The 19590-nt window shown below is 35.3% G+C and overlaps 1 protein-coding gene and 1 long non-coding RNA gene across 3 annotated transcripts; one reads left to right on the forward strand and one right to left on the reverse strand.

Moving 5' to 3' along the window:
• Positions 1-598: 598 nt before the first annotated feature.
• LOC145052779 (TMV resistance protein N-like) lies at positions 599-8030 on the forward strand. 2 transcript variants are annotated; one of them, XM_079000662.1, is made up of 6 exons: positions 600-1240; positions 2412-3522; positions 3617-3907; positions 4008-5605; positions 6046-6121; positions 7919-8030. In XM_079000662.1, the coding sequence occupies exons 1-4, from the start codon at positions 762-764 to the stop codon at positions 5547-5549; spliced, it is 3423 nt and encodes a 1140-aa protein (XP_078856788.1). In that variant the 5' UTR covers positions 600-761; the 3' UTR covers positions 5550-5605; positions 6046-6121; positions 7919-8030. The 2 variants fall into 2 exon arrangements, with proteins under 2 accessions (XP_078856789.1, XP_078856788.1); XM_079000663.1 differs by lacking the exons at positions 6046-6121; positions 7919-8030 and having other exon boundaries at positions 599-1240; positions 4008-5549.
• Positions 4714-8018, reverse strand: LOC145052780 (uncharacterized). Its single transcript, XR_013684187.1, has 2 exons — positions 7883-8018; positions 4714-6465 (listed from the first exon to the last, which is right to left on the reverse strand). It is a non-coding gene; the product is annotated as an uncharacterized LOC145052780 (long non-coding RNA).
• Positions 8031-19590: the final 11560 nt, after the last annotated feature.

The following is a 19590-nucleotide window of genomic DNA, read 5'->3' on the forward strand; positions in this document are numbered from 1 at the left end:
GAATTGCAGAGGTTTACACAAGGTCATAGAATGAGATCTGGCTGGAAATCCAAGGCTCCGCAACTGGTATTCCCTTTTATAACACCATGTACTCCCCACCTCTTCCGTTTGATAAAATATTCGTGTTATCTCTATTCACCTCCACCATCAATCATTCAAATCGAATTAGGATTCTTCCATGAACTCAATAATATATTATATTATCACTAAGTTGCTCTGACGAGGTACTGTAACATAACTCTGAGTGGATTTATGACCTGAAGGATATATTACATCCAGCTCATTTTAGTGGTGATCATTCCATCAGAATTGAATCAGGGCTCGTTGATATGTGCATTTTGAAAGGACATTCATGTCATTTTTTTCTCATTTTCAGCTGCTAGCAGACTCTTTCAGAGATCAAGAAAATTAAAAAGGGGTATGATTTATGAAGGTGACAAACTTAGTTTCACGATTACAGGACATATGGTGAAAAAGAAAAAAGGCGAACTGGGAATGTTATTTTTGTACAACCAGAAGGATCATTTATGTAATCGCTCAAAGCTTTATAACCGCTCTCACAAAAAGACAAGTTTTAAATAAGCAAAAAATACAAGTTGTGGGTGTGGTTGGTTTTATTGGGGTTGACTTTCACATTACAAGTATTGAACCATCGTTCTGATAGTTATTCACTTCATCTCTTCTGAGTTTCTTTGCAATCGTTTGTTTAGATTTTCTTCATCAAAGACTTGAATTTATAGGATCCTTCAAGTGCATCATCAATGGCGTCTTCTTCTACTTCATCCATTTACAAGAGTTTTAAGTATGATGTGTTTTTGAGTTTTAGAGGTGAAGACACCTGTACAAATTTCGTTGATCATCTTTATTATGCTCTTCAGCAGAAAAACATTCATACATACAAAGATGATGAGAGAATCAAGAAGGGTAAAAGGATCTGTGATGAGCTCATCAGATCCATTGAAGACTCAAAACTATACATCATTGTTTTCTCAAAGAACTATGCCTCTTCTTCTTGGTGCTTGGATGAGCTTGTGAAGATCATGGAGTGTCACAAGACCAACGAGCATACTGCTTACCCTGTTTTCTATGATTTGGAACCCTCCGAAGTCCGCAAACAAAGCGGGGCAGTTGAAAAAGCCTTTGCTAAGCATGAAAACGAAGAGGCTGCTGGGAAATGGAGGGAGGCTCTGAAAGACGCAGCAGATTTGGCTGGGTGGGAGTTGAAGAAGACAGTTGATGGGTAATTCCTTCATCATTTTTTTTTTTTTTTTTTTTTTTACTTTCAATTTGAACCGACCTGGTCCATAAAGCCTGAGTTAGATCCGACTCAATAGATTCGGCGCCCATTGGTCAACAGTGAGAGAAGGGAGAGGTGGATAGGTGTTTTCAAGAGAGAAAGGGTTGTCTTTTAGGCTTTACACAATTAGATAGACGAGAGAAGGGAGAAAGGCCAATCAAAAGGGTGGGGACAGTAATTTGAAACTGAAAAATTAAATAAAAATTACTAAAAAAATCAAACAAGGGTAAAATCGTAATTGTTGACCAGTTACGAAACAAAATGAAACCATGGGGACTAACCAAGAAAGAAATAAAACCACTAGGACCAAACAAGTAGGGTTATCATAGTTGTCCTCAGCATGCCTGTTTTGTCAAACCACAAGGACCAACCAAGTAATTCTGTCAATTCATAATTTGTTTCCAAAATCAATATTTTCTTAATTTGAGAAAAGCATAATTCATAATATTAATCCCTATGCCAAAAAATGGGGCTAAATGGAAGATATCAGCAATATATTTTTTGTTTTTACTTTTTATATTATGACAAGAAAAGAATTTAAAAAATAATGCTGCCCTTATTTATTAATTAGACTTTTTGAAACTTGAAACTAGGTTTTTGAAGTCAATATAATTTTACCCATATCATGTCTTTGGAAAGAAATAATGGGATGACAGGTAGCGGTAGCTCATTGCTAGAAAGGGTAAATTTCTTATAATGCAATGCCTTATTAAAGAGTAATATTAAAGTACAATGTTGTAATAAGAAAAAATGATAGTACAATCCTATAATAAAGAAAAAAAATTAGAAAGTATATTGCTATTTTTGCAGTCAGATGTATAAAGTTTCAACTTATTTGTTAGTTTATTTTCTCATATGAATGCTTGTTACACTTTTTTTCTTTCATCAATCTATGTAGTATTCTTTCATTACGTTTGCACTTTGCAGTATTCTTTCATTGAGTTTACCCTGGATGTAAAAGGCTTGGGCATGGCGTCTCATGTTGTATTCTCAAATTCTTACTCATCTTGTCGGAATGTTAAACATGAAATTATAGGGACGAAGCTAAGTTCATGAAAGTAATTGCCGATGTGGAAATTTTGAGTACGCTAACTGAATCTTCTTTAATTTACAGGCACGAAGCTAAATTCATCCAAAAAATTGTTGAAGTGCTTTCACTAGAGTTACGAGCCATCAATTTCAACATTGATGAAAAGTTAGTAGGCATGGAGACCCGGATGAATGATGTTTTGTCATCTTTGGGAACTTGTTCTAATGATGTACGCATGATCGGAATCAAGGGAATTGGAGGTGGTGGGAAGACAACTTTAGCCAGGGCTGTTTTTGATCAAATATCCTTTCAATTCGAAGGTAAAAGCTTCGTTGAAAATGTTAGAGAAGTTTCCAAAGCTTCTTTGTCCGGTTTAAAGTCGTTGCAAAACCAAATCCTTTCCGATGTCTTAAATGATCAGGGCATCTCTGTTAGTAGTGTTTATGACGGAAAAAACATGATGAAGAGGAGGATGCCTGGTAAAAAGGTTCTTCTTGTTCTAGATGATGTGGATCATATAGAGCAGCTTGAGGCATTAGCCGGTGAAACAAATTGGTTTAAGCCAGGAAGCAGAATTATCATTACAACAAGAGATGAGCAAGTACTTGTTGCACATGGAGTGAAGTCGATTCATAACGTCCGGTTGTTATTGGATGAGGAAGCAATTTGCCTCTTCAGTAGGTATGCATTTGGGAGAGTGATACAAAATCTAGGGTACGAAGAGTTGAGTCAGCAAGTTGTGCATTATGCTGCTGGTCTTCCCTTGACGCTTAAAGTTTTGGGTTCGTTTCTTCGTGGTAAAAATGAGCTTGAATGGACAGATGCCCTAGAACGACTAAAAATAATTCCATTGATGGAAACTCTGAAAAAATTGGAAATAAGCTATGACGATCTAGAAGAGGATTACAAGGAAATATTCCTAAATGTTGCAAGCATACTAAAAGGATGGTCGAAAGCAAGCACAATCAAAGCACTTGAAAGCTGTGGATTTCATGCTAGAAATGGTTTAAGAGTTCTTGAGCAAAAATCTCTCATAACTGTTGATAATGTTCGGGGTGAAGAGTATCTAAGCATGCATGACCATATTGAAGAAATGGGCAGGAACATTATTCGTCGTTCACACCCGGATAACCCTAACAAACATAGTCGATTGTGGATTAACAAAGAAATTGTAGATATATTGGCTAATGACTTGGTAAGGATCAAGTTTATCTATAACTAAGTTGGAGCAAATCCATTTTTATCTGTTACGACAAAAGTTTCATGGTGTATTCTTTTTTGAATTATAGGGTACTGAAGCGACAAGATATATACAGTTGTACACGACGGAAATCAGTCCACAAATTGTGATGAAAGGTCTTAGGAAGATGAAGGAACTTAGATTTCTTCACGTGTCTGTGGGCTCTATTGATGCAAGTAAAATTGACTGTTTTTGTTCGAATTTGAAATTTTTGAGGTATTTGTGTTGGAACCATTACCCTTTTAGGTCTTTACCTAAAACATTTCAAGCAGATAATCTTGTTGCACTTTACATGACTGAGAGCAGAATTGTACAACTTTGGGAAGGGGGAGAAAGAAAGGTACAATTATACTTTATTGATTTTTTTTTGTGTTCACGCATTTTGAATGCTATATATCCATTGCTTTGTTAATATTGACCTTGTTTTTTTTTTGCATTAGCTTCTTAACAAACTGAGATTCCTTGACCTCAGTTATTCAATGTTGAGGACCCTTGATCTTGGGCTTACTCCAAATATCGAGATGTTGAATCTTAAAGCATGTCATAATTTGGTAGAAGTGCACATGATTGGTGGATGTTTAAAGCTCATAACTGTCGACCTCGGTTTTTCAATGTTGAGAACCCTTGACCTTGGGTCGGCTCCCAATATTGAGCGGTTAGATCTTGAACATTGTTCGGAATTGATAGAACTTCGCTTGTCCAATATATGTTTAAATCTTAGATCCCTCAAACTCAATAATTTAAAATTGAGGAACCTTGACATTGGGTTGACTCCGTGTCTCGAGTATTTAGATCTTAAAGAGTGTTACAATCTGGTAGAACTTCACATGGCCGATGAATGTCTAAAAAAGCTTGTCTACTTAGACTTAAGTGGTTGCTTGAGGTTTAAATCTTTTAAGTTTGAAATAAATATGGATGCTTCTTGTAGTGAGGTTGAATCACTTGAGGTTGGTCCTTTAGCTGAGTTACATCTGAGTGTGGGGCCCATACTTGTATTATGCCCCGTTCACCCCGACAGTAATTTGCCAAAGTTTCAGTTTAAATGTTTTTATAGAGAAGATCAGCCCTTACTGACTAGAAACCTTGAGAAGCTTATTTCTGTAGGTATGTGTGTTTGCACAAACCTTTATACGTTTTCAAGAAGCATTTGTGGGTTACAACGCTTAAAAAAACTTAAACTCCACGGTGGTATTCCCGAGGCCCCTAGGGACCTTGGTCAGCTAGAATATCTAGAGCAATTAGATTTGTCACATACACATATTAAACATCTTCCTGATAGTATTTGTATGTTGAAAAATCTGAAATCTCTCAAACTTAAATCGTGTGTGCTTCTTGAGAAGTTACCCGAGGATCTTGGTCGGTTAGAATGTTTAAAGAAGCTAACTGTTACATCTGCAATGATTAAAGATGTTCCTGAGAGCATTTGTATGTTGAAACAACTGGAATCTCTCAAACTTAGTTATTGTTCGTTTCTCGAAAAACTACCAGAGGATCTTGGCCAATTAGAATGTTTAAAGAAGCTAGATTTGTCATCTACAAACATTAAAGGTATTCCTGATAGCATTTGTATGTTGAAGGATCTTGAATCTCTTGATCTTTCTTGTGTGTTGCTTGAGAAGTTACCTGAGGATCTTGGCCAATTAGAATATCTAGATTATCTTGACCTCAGCTATTGTAAGTTTTTACAAGATATTCCTGACAGCATCTGTCAGATGAAATGTCTAACGTATCTCTGGCTCTGTTATTCTCCTCAACTTAAGAAATTGCCTGAGGAACTTGGAACTTTAGAATGGTTAAAATATTTAGATTTAAGAGGCACATGCATAAGTCATCTTCCGCAGAGCATCTTATTGTGGAAAGGTCTTTGTATTACTACGGGAAAAGTGCGACTCGATTTATCCGGTCCATACTGCTATGTACGGGTCTCAAAAGATGATTTTGAGAGGCTCAGAAGGCCCGGAAAAAAAGCCAAAATTAATTAATTTTTCAGATGTTGAGTTAGAACTCAGAATTGGCGATGGTTTGGCATATCATAAAGGTGACAATTCTTTTTATCATACATTTTACAGTCTCAGAATTTAAGAATCGGATGTTAAACTTATTATAACCACACATGTGGATCTTGTGAAAAATATTGCGCACAAAAATTTTATTCCCTTTTCCATCATTAGCAATTTAATTAAAGTTGTATTTGTGTTAGAATCTAGTGTTAATATCATAATTGTGGTTTTTCCAGATTAAAGACCTTGTATTAGAAACTTATAACAGCAGTTTTTTTTTTTTCAAAAAACTTGTCAAATGTGAGGTTTTTTTTTTTGAAAAATAAAATAAAAAGCCAAGAATCTTTTTGAAGGAAATAAAAAAATGCAAGGTGTTTTTCAGAAAAAAAAAGGTTGAGGTTTAATCCAAAAAAAAAAAAAAAACCCAATATATAAGTAACCCTAAAATGTATCCTAATGTTTGAACCATTTTTTGTAGGGAAGAGCAATCAACACACAAGGTGATTTGGCAAACAACTTTTGCAAAACTATTTGTTTGGCTTACATCATTCAATGTAATTGATTCTTGTCCTTAGTATCTTGAGTTCCTTTAACCATGTATTATGATTTTTTCTTCATACTTAAAGTAAATCATCTTTTATTGAATATAACAGAAAAAAATACTTTTTCCCTACAGTGGTGTTTTGGAATTTTCATAACAAAATTCCCAGAAAATACCTGTTTTCTAGAACTTCCATGTACAACAACCACATGATTTAATCTTAGATTTATAGCCAACAAAATAATCTTACATTTGGTATAGTGATTCGATTGGTTCTCTGAATAGAATACTTACACAAGGAATGTTGCTTATTTGAACAGCAGAACTCTCCTTTATCTACACCAATGCCTCAAAAATCTGATACAAATAAATATCATGTTGAGGAAGATCATCCAAATACAAAGCAATGTTCAGTGATATAATTAGGTAGCGTTTTAAAAATACAAATGTCTTTTATTAATAAAATTTGTAAGTACAAAGCTAGAAATGGGTAGATTTAAAATTACAATGCCTTAATAAGAAAAATAGATTTAAGGTACAATCTTTTTCTTATAGAAAGAATCATCTGTCATATAAATATCAGTTTAAAAGGTTTACACTTTGAATATATGAAATTATCAATGCATTTCTTTGCCTTCTATGGATGTGCTGATTATTGATTCAATTTTGAGTACTTGGAGTAATTGAATAGGGTGGAACTAATGTGAATGAATCAAAAGTTGTAATTTTTTGTCCTACCCAAAATGGTGATACTTATGTACTTTCATCTATTTGCATATTATAGCATTAGAGCTTCAATTCTCTCTATTACAGCATAGTACTTTCAGATTTACTTACTAAGGCATTACATTTTGGAAACTTTTACCCAATTATAACATTGTATTTTCATTTTTTTCATACTAGCAATGGAAATTGCTTTGCAATCAGATAACATTGCTATAATTGTTTTTTTAAAAGTAGAATGCTGTAATAGGAATCAATAATTCGGTATATTTTTCGTAGTATAATGCTGTAATACAAAAAGTCAATACAAGTAGGATGCTATAATAAACGAAATCAATGTAAGTACATTGCTATTTCTTGCATTTAGCTCAAATTTCATTAAACTTAAAAAGAGGTCATACCAAATCACGAATAAGGCTATTTACCATCTTTTTTTCTTGAGAACTTATAAAACGATGTATGCAATTAAAAATATTTACCAACGAATGAGACTTCAAAGAGAACATCTGATACATTAAAGAGAGTTAGGACACTCTTGGGTTAGTCTTTCATAATGTTGTCATCAAATAATGTACCAATGTAGAAAGATAATAAATTAAGGATGCTGATAATACTTCTCCTCATGGTGCTGTGCAGAAAAATATATGATGTTAAACACAAAATATCAACAGTGAATTATATATTTTCAAAAGGAATAACAGGTTTAAACCAAGTTAATAGTTAACCTACAAGCTACAATAGAACAACATAATGTATCACAAGACAACATCAAGTCAAGAGTAGAGAGAGATAAAATCATCTATTAACATCAAGTTTATAACCATATTTTGTCTAGAGTATTCAAATGTACAATACCAAATCACAGAAAGCAAAATTACAAAAAACAGAATTCACAAGACAATGTCACTAGAGCATTTATGCAAACACCTTGTGTGCATATCAATGTTCAACCAGTATTTAACTATGTAATTTTGTATGAAAGTGAAAAAGAAAGAAATACAGAGTAGAATATACAAAATCATAGATAGATTGTATAATGACTGATGGGTACCTTAGTATTTCTGATTTGTCTCTATCATCTATGAAGGTGCTAGCATCATCAGTTTGGGATCATCCTAGTGAGTGGTTATCAGGTTATGTGTTAAGATTAGCGACTACAATGGAGCAATTAGTATATAGTAGACTCGGAGTAAGTGAAGATTGAAGATTGATGAACAATAAGTCCGAGACCAATATCACTAAAAGAAAAAGTGAAAGATTACATTTGGCAATTAATTAGTTTGTGTCTTGGGATTACAGAAACATGTGTGTTCACCATTGCGATTGCAACAGTGTATGAGGAATCTTGACTTTATCTTCTCGTCTTCATAATGGACGCCTTAATCGGTGAATGGCTCGTCTTCTATTGCTACTTCCGTTGGTCCACAGATACAAAGCATATGATTTAAAACTTTTTAAAAAGAGTAAATTACAAAAATGTTCCTGTGATTGCAATTTTATTCTAACTTTTGATATTCTTTGATAGTATTTGTGGAATATTTTCTTGAAATATTGGTGCTTTATACTAATTCCATTAAACATTAGTTACTGACCGGTAAATATAATATTGTGTTTTTTTATTTGATTAGATACCACGTGAATGTCTGCACACGTAGAAAAAATAAAACCGGGAAACGTTTAATAGAAAAAATCCAAAATTATAAAACCTTTTATAATACTAACCACATTTGTAATAACATATATAAGTCTATGTTTTACAATAAAAAATTATTTATGCATATCTTACAATGTTCGCCTAATTTATATGAATATAGCCCGACACATGTTACAATGTTCGCCTAATTTATATGAATATAGCAAGTTTGTAAGGATTTTTTAACGAATAGTTAACCAAACAATATTGTAACATTTTAAAAATAAATATTTTATGGTATATTTTATTTTGAGACATAAGGACACCGTAAATTTTCTACTTACACATTAGCCAGGTTATCCAAATATTTTATGTAAGTCAAGAATGTGTTATAATTTACTTAAATCTAAGAAAGTAATTGACTAATTATAAAAGTACATTAATGTATAAAAACAAAGTCATCATAGTATTCTTCTATTGATATTTTTGTTACATCTCATAAACAATATTCATTGTATTTTAACACATATGGATGCACAATATTCATTGATGATGATAGACCAACTAAATTGAAGACAATTCCTTTTAAAGAGGGAGGGGATGATGTGAATGCGAATTGTAACATTTCACAATCAAGGCTGGTGTTGGTTACGATTGGGTGCGAATGGATGCGAACGATCACAACTCGTCGTAGTCCCTAGTAAAATGATGTAGTTCTCGGAAGAGTAGAATTGCAAAACTCGAAATATGCAGTGAGAGTGTGAGACCCGGATTGATGTTGATTGTGAACGGCTAGTGCTAGATGTTGGACGCAAGGCTGCTGGATGCGAAGAGTCATTTTTGCGAGGAGTTTGCATGGTCTCTTATTTTTGTTGGAGCTGGAAGATTATAGAGGGGTTTTGGTTTATTTTAGGCGTCAATAAGCCTTTATAAGGCAGTTTCCTTTTATTTTGAAGTTTCCTTTTTGTAATTAGTTTTTAGGCGATAAATAGCACCTCTTGTTAAACATTATGGATAGATTGTTGGATTTTGAATTTAAAGAGATTTGGTGTTCTTTTGAGTTGCTTACTTGCCCCTTTGTCAATTTTAGGACGTGTTTTCTAGGTTGATTCGAATTCAAATCAATAGTTCTTGATTTTTCTTCATTGATACTTAATCTATAGGTCTAGATTGTTTATTAAATCTATCTTTTTTCGTTTTCTTGTCACTTAAGTTATTATTATGTTGTATTTCATATTACTTGATAACAAACCCCTCCATATTCGTATCATAAGTGGTATCAGAGCGTTGAATTCGTATCATCATCTACATTTCAATACAACATGCCACCCCCAAACCGATAGACAAAGTGAGCGGATGATTCAGACGCTCAAAGATATGCTCATGGTGTATTTGCTATATTTTGATAGGAGTTAGGATACTTATCTTCCAGTGGTCAAGTTCTCCTACAATAATAGCTACAACGCCAGTATCAATCGACCACCCTTCGAGATGCTTTTATGGGAGGTGATGTTGGACACTAGTTTGTTGGGGCAAGGTCGGGCATCGAATTATGGGGAGTACCGAATAGTGCTCCAAACTACTGAGATGATTCAACAGGTGCGTAATCGGTTGTGAACCGCACATAGTCGCTAGAAGAGCTATTCTAACCAGCATCGATCGGACCTCAAGTTCCAGGTTGGAGACATGGTGCTTTTGAAGGTGTCAACTTGGAAAAGTGTCATTCGATTCCGGAAGCAGGGCAAGTTGGGCCCGTGGTTAATTAGTCCCTACATGATTATTGTCCGGGTGGGCATGGTTGCATACCAGCTATATTTTACTGATAAGCTCAGTTATATCCATAACACTTTCCATGTCTCTCAGTTACATAAGTGTTGGGCCGACAACTCCGTGGTGGTTCCCCTAAATGACATTCAGGTTGATGAGCGCCCGAACTACATAGAGTGACCGATTGCGTTTCTCGATAGGAACATGAAGACATTGTGCAATAAGGAGGTGAATCTAGTAGAGGTGCAATGGCAACATCGGAAGGGTTTCGAATGGACTTGGGAACCTGAGGTTGAGATGAGGGGATATTATCCCAAATTATTTGAGACATAGGACTTCAAGGATGAAGTCTGATTCAAATGGAGGAGAGTTGTAAGATTTAGATCTTTGAGGTACTTAATTTCAACAAATTTTAACCTTTTGGAAGTGTTCGCAATGTGAGCTATGCCCAGTCACGTTGTGAGTTAACATTGACAAGTTGACTCACATATTTGAGTCTCACGATGTGAGCCATTATTGGTCACGACGTGAGCAAAGTCTGATGACCAAAACCCTAATTTTTTAGGTATTAATGGAATGAGAGGGCTAGGGTTGCCCATCCTCATCCTCCCTCACTCTTGAGCCTCTAGAAACCCTAATCACAACCTTCTTAGAGATCCTTAGCCATTTTGGTGCATTTTCTAGCTTAAAGAAGAAGAAAAGAAAGGAAAACAAGTTTTATAGTGGTGGAGTTGCAAAGGATCATCCTTATCATCATGATCATCATCTCTTTTGGCTGTTGGACCTTTGTAAGTGCCAAAGGCTCAAACTTTCTTTCATTTTATGGCTAGATCTAGGATTTTTGTTCCATTTCTTTATGATTAAGAAAGATTGAGTGAAGAAGATCCATAAAGTTAGCCACTCAATGGATTCTGAGGGTTCTTTGAGCATCGTAATGTCAGATCTGGAAAGTGGTCAAGTATTGGAGTCATGCATAAGATTTTGGTGTCATATGTCCACTTTTGACCTAGAATGGATTAGGGACATGCATGGTGCATGCATGTCCATAAAGTGAACATTTTTATGGACATTTAGGGTCCCCTTAAGCTTATGGAAGAGTTAGATTTAAAGGCTTAATGGATTAAGGACTTAAAATATTAGTTTTTGGCTTCATACTGTAGTCACGACGTGAGACATAAGGTCTCATGATGTGACATTGAAATGGCACATTTATTGTTGAGTTTTTTAGACTCAAGATGTGACTAAGTTATGCTCACATCGTGAGGTCAGCTAGTGGGAAATCTATGACTGACTCTGTTGAGTGGGAACAAGTTTTTGCAATTGGACCAGGTGAACTCTCACGATGTGACCAATTAGTCACGATGTGAGACTCAATATTAGGATTTTTGACCGTTGACTTTGACTTTGTGGGTTGACTCTTTGACCTGTTTTGACTTTGGTTATTATGGATGATGGGTTAAGAGGGGTGGGTCCTAGCCATAACGAGGTAAAATAGTCATGTACCCTAGAAAGAGGGAGAGAGTATGAAAATGACCCTCAATTATGGAATTTCACCTTAATTGCTTATTATGGTTGTTTAAGATATTTTTAGTGTGAGGAGCTTTTGTAGCATCACAGCCCAAGTGTGAGTTTTATCTGACTATCGATTGAGGTGAGTCTTCTCAGCATACTCGTGGGTTGAAGGCACCAATATCGCTCCACTGGTTTGTATATGTAGGATGCATGTGTCTATATAACTATTGCTAGTACGATTGTATGTTGTATGCATGAGTCGATTTAGGCTCAGAGTCATCATGGACTCGAGATTGATACAGACCCGGGGTTTTTACAGACCCCACACAGCTACATGCTTTTATATGCAGTCATTATGGACTTGGGGTTGATACAGACCCGACACAACTACATGTTGTTATATATATGTTGTATGTGGTATTTTTGGGAAAACTCACTAAGTTTTATACTTATAGTTATGTGATTTAACATTTTCAGGTACTTCCAGTTCGAAAGGGAAAAGCTCGGCATGATTGCATCACATCCACTGGATTTTGCATTTATAATTTATTGATACTATGATGTTCTTTTAAATCATTGATGACATTGATGACATTTTATGAAAAATACATTGAATGTTTTATTATTTAAAAAGGAAAATTTTTCTATGAGTTTTCTGGACGTTATAGCGAAAGGTCATCAATGGTTATTGCCAAACTTCTTCATCATAAATGGCTAATGAAATATTCACGGAAAGATGCCACTTTATATTCGAAATCATATTCTAGTCAATTTAGTCCAAACTACCCAAAATATATTCAACATCTTCAATATTTCATCTTGTTCATCATGTTTATCAAAGAAACGAAATTTCAAAGAAGAATAGTCTAAGATTTCCCTATATATGTAAGCACCAAAGATCAACATCAACTCAGTGGCCGTTGTTAATCCTCTTCCATGCTCTTGCTAAAATTCATGCATGTGTGGTGCCTTGAATGGTATAGTTGTGTGCCTTATAAGGGCATCTTCAACCCACTCCCAAACTCCATTTCTTCCCCCATTTCTTTCGCCATTCTTCTCCAATTCTACCCCATTTTCATCTCCATTTTTGGAGATATGAATAGTATTCCCCCATATATGGTGGAATACTATTCATGTCTCCAAAAATGGAGGTGAAGTTTGGTTGTCAACTTTAGTCCCTCTTATTTTTATTTTATACATTTCTAGTTTATTTTATCTACTAATTATAATTTAAATGCAATATTTAATATTTATAATGTCATTTTATATACTAATTTATATTAATTAATTATAAATATAGAGTTTAATTAATAGAATAAGTTATAAAAATGGAATATTTTGGGAATATACTTTTTGGGGTAAAAAATTGGATAAAAAATAGAGTAGGGTTGGAGATGAAACACTATTTACTCTATTTTTTGCTCCATTTATAGGGGGAAAATGGAGATGGGTTGAAGATGGTCTAATGACAAATCTGCAATCAAGTTTCACATTAGACCCACCACAACCATGGTCCATAAAAACTGCATACCCAATGAGTTAATCTATAACCTGAATATATGCTTATTAACTTGTACATAAAAATCTTCGACAATAATCAATCAACATATAAATACAAAGAAAAGTGTAATGATCAATCAAAAATTGAAAAAATTACTAACTTTATGTTATTTTCTTTCTTTCTTCATTCTTTCTTCTTGTGGTTGTTGGATGATGTGCAAACAAAAAAATATGTGGTTAGTGGATAATTGAGCATAATGAAGGCCTAGATAATGTTTTCAAAAGGAGGTAATTCGTACACAACAAAATTTTTCTATACACAACAAATTGTTCTTTAAATTGTTGTATTGTGCAAGTCAATCAAGCATAAAATGTTGTGTGCGGATAAAAACTGTTGTGTACAAATCACTTTCTTTTTCAAAACTACAGAATAATATTACATTGCTACTATGACAGGTTACAACGATTAATAAATGAATGTAAATTAACTCTCCCTGATTTTGTGGGACACCCATCTTATTTTTTGACCATTTAAAATGGAAATAAATTTAAAATTTTAAGAGTATTCACTTGTTAATTTGTTGCCTAAGACATCGCTTATAATAAATTGTTGCCTAAATAAATCCCAATCAAATAGGATTAAGATGTTTCCTAATTCTTTATTATACTCCTTCTAATTATGTAAATTTATTTAAATGTAGATGTAAAATCATAGAAAATATACATATCTAGTTTTTAGAGTGAAGGTGAAGAAAAATTACTAATTATGAGAAAATAGCAAATTAAACAAAATTATACTATTTTATTAAAAAAGATAGAATAGGTATATATATACACAATATACACATAGGAAAAGATAAAAATATAAATAGATATAATTTTAATTAAAAAACTGAATTTGTCCCACCCTCTTCTTCACTGTCCAATGGCTCTAACTCCATACCCTTCTTGAGAGGGTGTTTGGCTTAGCTTTTTAGAAGCCAAAAGATCTTTTAGGAAAAGATAGAAAGCAAAAGATGTTTGGCAAGTGCACTTTAAAAGCTACTTTTGAATTTTGATACAAGTAAAAAATGAACTTTTTGGAAAAGTCAGAAAACCTGACTTTTTGTGACTTTTCCAAAAAGAACTTTCGCCTCCCGAGTATCCCTATCTTAACTTCGAAAACCCAACTCCAATACTCCCAAAACACGAATAACATGAAGAATTGCAAGTGTTTGAACTCTTCTTCAGATCTGGCTGGAAACCCAAGGCTCCGGCAATTACATTTTCGACCCAATGAACTCCCACCTCCGCCATGGATACAATATTCATCGTTTTCTCTTGCCACCTCCAACATCAATCTTCCAAATCGAATCAAGGTTCTTCCATGACCTGAAAGATAAATACATTTACATCATCACTAAGTTTCTCTGATACTCCAATCAGGGTTTTGAGATGGGAATTTTAGTTAGAAGCAAATCAATGTTGATTAATCATGTTTTAGTTAACTGATGGAGTTGAAGACGCCAGTCACTAGTCTGATGGCAAAGGGAAGATTATCATGGTCTTCTTCAAATAAGTATGTATCCAATATTTCTTTGTTATTTCTGGCGAGCCACTGTAACATACCTCGAGTGAATTCATGACCTGAAGACTATATTGGATCAAAATCGAATCAGTGCTTTTCTATTTGTACATTTCGAAAAAACATTTGTATCATCATTGTTCATTTTGAGCTCACAAACAGATTCTTTCAGAGATCAAGAGAATTAAAAAGAGGTGTGAAGGTGAAAACTTAGTATCATGGTTACAGGACATGTTCATTTTAGGACCTAAGGGTGAAAAGAAAAAGTTGAACTGGGAATGTAATTTTGGACAATCACAAGGATCATTTATGTAATTACTATATGTTTTATAACCATTTAAAAAAGGACAAGTTTTAAATAAGCAATCCCAAATATCCCTTAAATTGCAAGTTGTGGATTTGGTAGGTTTCATTGGTGATTTTTGGGGTTGACTTTCACATTCCCAGTCTTATCTCCTCTGAGATTCTTTGCAATTGTTTTGTATAAATTTTCTCCAACAAAGACTTGAATTTATAGGATCCTTCAAGCGATTTATCAATAGCATCTTCTTCTGCTTCATCCATCCACTAGAGTTTTATTATGCTCTTCAGCAGAAAGGAATTCACGCTTACAAAGATGATGAGCGAATTAAGAAGGGCAAAAAGATCAGTGATGAGCTCATTGGATCCATTGAAGACTCAAAACTCTACATCATTGTCTTCTCCAAAAACTATGCCTCTTCCTCTTGGTGCTTGGATTAGCTTGTGAAGATCATGGAGTGTCACTAGACCAACGTGCATACTGCCTACCCTGTTTTCTATGATGTGGAACCATCTGAAGTATGCAAACAAAGCGGGGCAGTTGAAAAAGCCTTTGCCAAGCATGAAAATGAAGAGGCTGCAGAGAAATGGAGGGAGGCTCTGAAAGAAGCAGCGGATCTGGCTGGCCTGGTGGGAGTTGAAGAACACAGCTGATAGGTAATTTTTATCACATATTTGTATTATTCTTTAAATTTGAACCAACCAGAGCCTGAACTAGATCATGGTAGTTTCTCCTTGGTCAAAAAGAAATTTTTTACTCAAACTTGGAATATGATATTAAGCATTACCAAACCACCATGCACTGTCAAATGCGACTCAATAGATTCGGCACCCAACACAGCCAAATTATTTTGGCCGAAATCATGATAAATAGTTTAGAATCGACTTTCAATCTCAATATTTTCTTAATGACAAAAGCATAATTCATCATAAGCCAAAAATAGGGCTTGTTGGGTAGCGTAGCATTTTTGTATATTGCGTCTATTGGGCTCGGTTAATAGTCCATGTTTTGTACTCCGGTTTTGGGCCTGTCCAACCGTGAGCTGATAGGGTTTAGTATATAATAATGTGCTTGCATGCATATTAGAGATCGATTGAAAGAGTAACGATTGATAGCTTTACATATTTTCTTCATCGTTCTTGTAAACCCTAAATCCTCTACAGTAGAAGTTCTTTATCGAGCTCTTCTGAGGATTGTTTATTAATCATTCGCCATCTTTGATCCATTCTTGTGTTCTTGCTGTTTACTCGTTTATTAATTTACCTGTTTTATAGATCTAATTGATCTTCAAGTTAGTTTTTAACTTATCAATTGGTATCAGAGCAGGAGGTTGTGTAATCGATACACTTCTTTTCTGTGAAAAAGGTTTCGATTAGAGTTATTCCGCATTTATTGATATTTATTGAGCCGTCATCTCATTATTGACGTATCTTGATATTTATTGTTTTGCCCTAATTTGATATATTACAAGTCTGATCTTTGAACAGGTTATTCGATCAATTATGGACGAGTCGCAATCCAATCCTATTAATATTTCGAATAGCATTGGATCAACAATGAAGATTCTCATCCTGTACACCCATGATTATGAAGTCTGGGTGCATCACTTTGAAGATTATGTTATAGGATCTGAGGATAATGGATACCTCATCTGGGAAGCAATTGTTTCTGGACCCTTTTCTCATTCAGCAACTTCAAGGATTATTAAAACTCAAAATGAGTATAATGATCTTCTGAAAGATGTTAAAGATATTGCGCAAGACGAAAAAGATAAATTTCAGTGCAATATCAAAGCATTAAGATTGATCAGATTCGCCCTTCAGTCCGATACTTTCAGGCTGGTGAGTTCATGCACGACGGCAAAAGAAATATGGGACAGATTACGAGAATTGTAATCTACATATGAAGATCTTGAACACTCCATTCAAACCTTACTCTTGTCCGAGTTTGGTGAATTCAAGCAAGGAGCCGAAGAAACTGTGACTTAAACATTCGATCGCTTCAATCATCTTCTTAGCAAGATGATCAAACACGGCATCGAAAGGAAGCTTATTGAGCAGAAGGTTACATTTTTGAATGGTCTCAGATTAGAGTGGGGAGCAGTTATGTCCACAGTTAAAGCCCACGAGCAATTTAAATCCTATTCTTTGGCGAAACTGGTGGGCATCCTAAAATCTCAAGAAAAGATCGTGCTATAGGAGAAAAGTGTGGTTTCAAGCCTAGGTTCGTTGGCCCTCCTGTCCAAAAGAAAAGCTGTGATGGATGAAGAAGACCTCAACTTGGAGGACTATGACCTCACTTCTGAGGACTTTGCTATGATGGTGTCGAACCCCAAGAGGTTCATCAAGAAGAGATTCCCCACTAACAAGAACCGAAAATGGCAGGGGAGTTATAGCTCAGAAAAGGTCAAAGAAGAACCGAAGGCTGAAGAATCAAAGAAGGAACCAAAGGCTGAAGGAGATTCGAGAGTAAGCTGCTATTATTGTGGAGGAAAGAACCACTATGCAAAGGATTGTGTCCTCAAAAAGATGGCAGAAAAGGATGAGGAAAAGGATGAAGAAGCTTTGTTGCAGAAAAAGCTAGATGAAATCAGGAAGAAGAAATCTACTGCTAACCCTTCTATGAATGCGTTAATTGTGCAGGGTTCGGTAGCTGATGATGAGTTCGGTGGCGTGGAGGTCTGGTCAACCGACTCTGAAGATGATGAAGTGAGGAAGCCTTCTCATGGAAAGGATTATGTGGCGAAAGAAGAGAGCAGTGGAGGAAGATGCTTGATGGTATCTGATGTATCTCAGATGAGGGGATGCAATACTGATGGAGGAAATGATGACACGAAGGAGCAACAGAACTTGTGCTTCACAGCTAAACCGCTCAGCGTGCAGTTCAACGAGCTTGATGAACTGATCAAGAAGGTACAATCAGTTTTTGTCTCATTTAAAGTCCCACAATGCTCATATGAAAAAGAATTAAAAAGTGTTAATTCAAGAATCTCTCATCTAGATAGTAGTTTAACTCAAACTCGAGTCACCAATTCTAACCTAACTGACCAATTAAGCAGGGTGTCTTCGAAGAGTGAGGAACGGCGCATGTGGATAGAACTGAAGGAGTCGGAGTTAATCAAAACAAAAGATGAAAACATTTATTTACAAAGAGACAATTTAAAGCTTTTGAAACAGCGAAATGTTTTTTGTCTGATTGCTAAACGTCTTTACACTAATATTACTCAGCTTCATTTGGATTGTGAAATAGGACAAAAGATTCATCGCATGATTCTACCCTTCCTTGAGTTTAAGGAGGATGAAATTGATGCTGAAGCGTATAATTGTGAAAGTGTTATTTCATCTGAGGATGTGAATCCGACATACATGTATGGACTGGACAAAATCGAATCTTTCATTAAGTCCAAGGACCATAAGGACATGCTTAAAAACCTTTTGGATGAAAATGATAAACTGAAACTGAGAACCGAAACCATACAAAAATTTGACTCTTTAAACGCCAACTTGAGCTCAGAAAATAAAATTGATGTTGAAAATGCATCTGAGCTTAATGAGGACGACAATATGAGTGAAATTTCTGTAGAGGACACAGTTGACTGTTCAGAATTTGTCAAGAGCGAACCTGAAAACCACAAGAATCTTATTTCAGAAAATTCAGTGGAGTTCGCTCGTATGTCCCAACAAAAGTCCCCGATTCTTGCAGAAAAGGCAGTAGTATATCAAAAGGTTAGAACCACTCCAAATCAAGTGTACAAGGTCACAGGCGTAACCGAACATCAGAATGCTGAACTCACAACTATTGTAAATGAGGACAATGCTGATGGCTGTGACGAGTTCTTCTGGTCAACTCCAATCGATAACGCTGATGAAACGGTAGGTTTGTCTGAAAGGACCTCATGGAAAAGCAAAGGCAGATATGTGCCAGAACCATTGAATAAACCTGATAGCTTTGATGTGCCAAGTACTAGCGGTACGAAAGATGTTCCTCAAGATAAAGGAATTCCTGCAAAAGAAGAAAATCCTTCTAGTGAAACTTCATCAGTTCAGAATGAACCAGCCAAAGAAAACGAGAAACCGAAAGCTAATATCCATCATCAACCGAAGCAGATGAGAAATCAAAAACGGCAAAGGAATCAGAGATACAGGAAGAATCTCTCTGAAAGAAAACAGTTTTGGCAATCTCAGAATGCCTATTTCTCACATCAAGACAAGAACTTAAAGTCAGAGAAAAATCCTGTTGAATCGCAAGAGAGCAACAACAACCGAAAGCAGAGGTTCGGTTCGGAGAAAAACATCAACCGAAAGCAAAGGTTCGGTTCAGAGAATGATTCCAACCGAAAGCAAAGGTTCGGTTCTGAGAATGACTCCAACCGAAAGCAGAAGTTCGGTTCAGAGAACTACATCAACCGAAAGCAAAGGTTCGGTTCTGAGAGCAAAAGAGATCAAAACTCTAAGGTCGGTCCCACCAATGATCAAAAGCAAA

This window comes from Lactuca serriola, chromosome 5, assembly GCF_051521515.1.
Source record: "Lactuca serriola cultivar US96UC23 chromosome 5, Lser_US96UC23_V15, whole genome shotgun sequence".
Taxonomy (NCBI): Eukaryota; Viridiplantae; Streptophyta; class Magnoliopsida; order Asterales; family Asteraceae; genus Lactuca; species Lactuca serriola.

What these genes read in the sequence shown, in the direction of transcription:
- LOC145052779 (XM_079000663.1), top strand. Translation starts at nt 762, where the DNA reads ATGGCGTCTTCTTCTACTTCATCCATTTACAAGAGTTTTAAGTATGAT. An exon ending in TTGAAGAAGACAGTTGATGG is followed by an intron (nt 1,241 to 2,411) that starts GTAATTCCTTCA and finishes TTTAATTTACAG; the next exon opens with GCACGAAGCTAAATTCATCC. An exon ending in ATATATTGGCTAATGACTTG is followed by an intron (nt 3,523 to 3,616) that starts GTAAGGATCAAG and finishes TTTGAATTATAG; the next exon opens with GGTACTGAAGCGACAAGATA.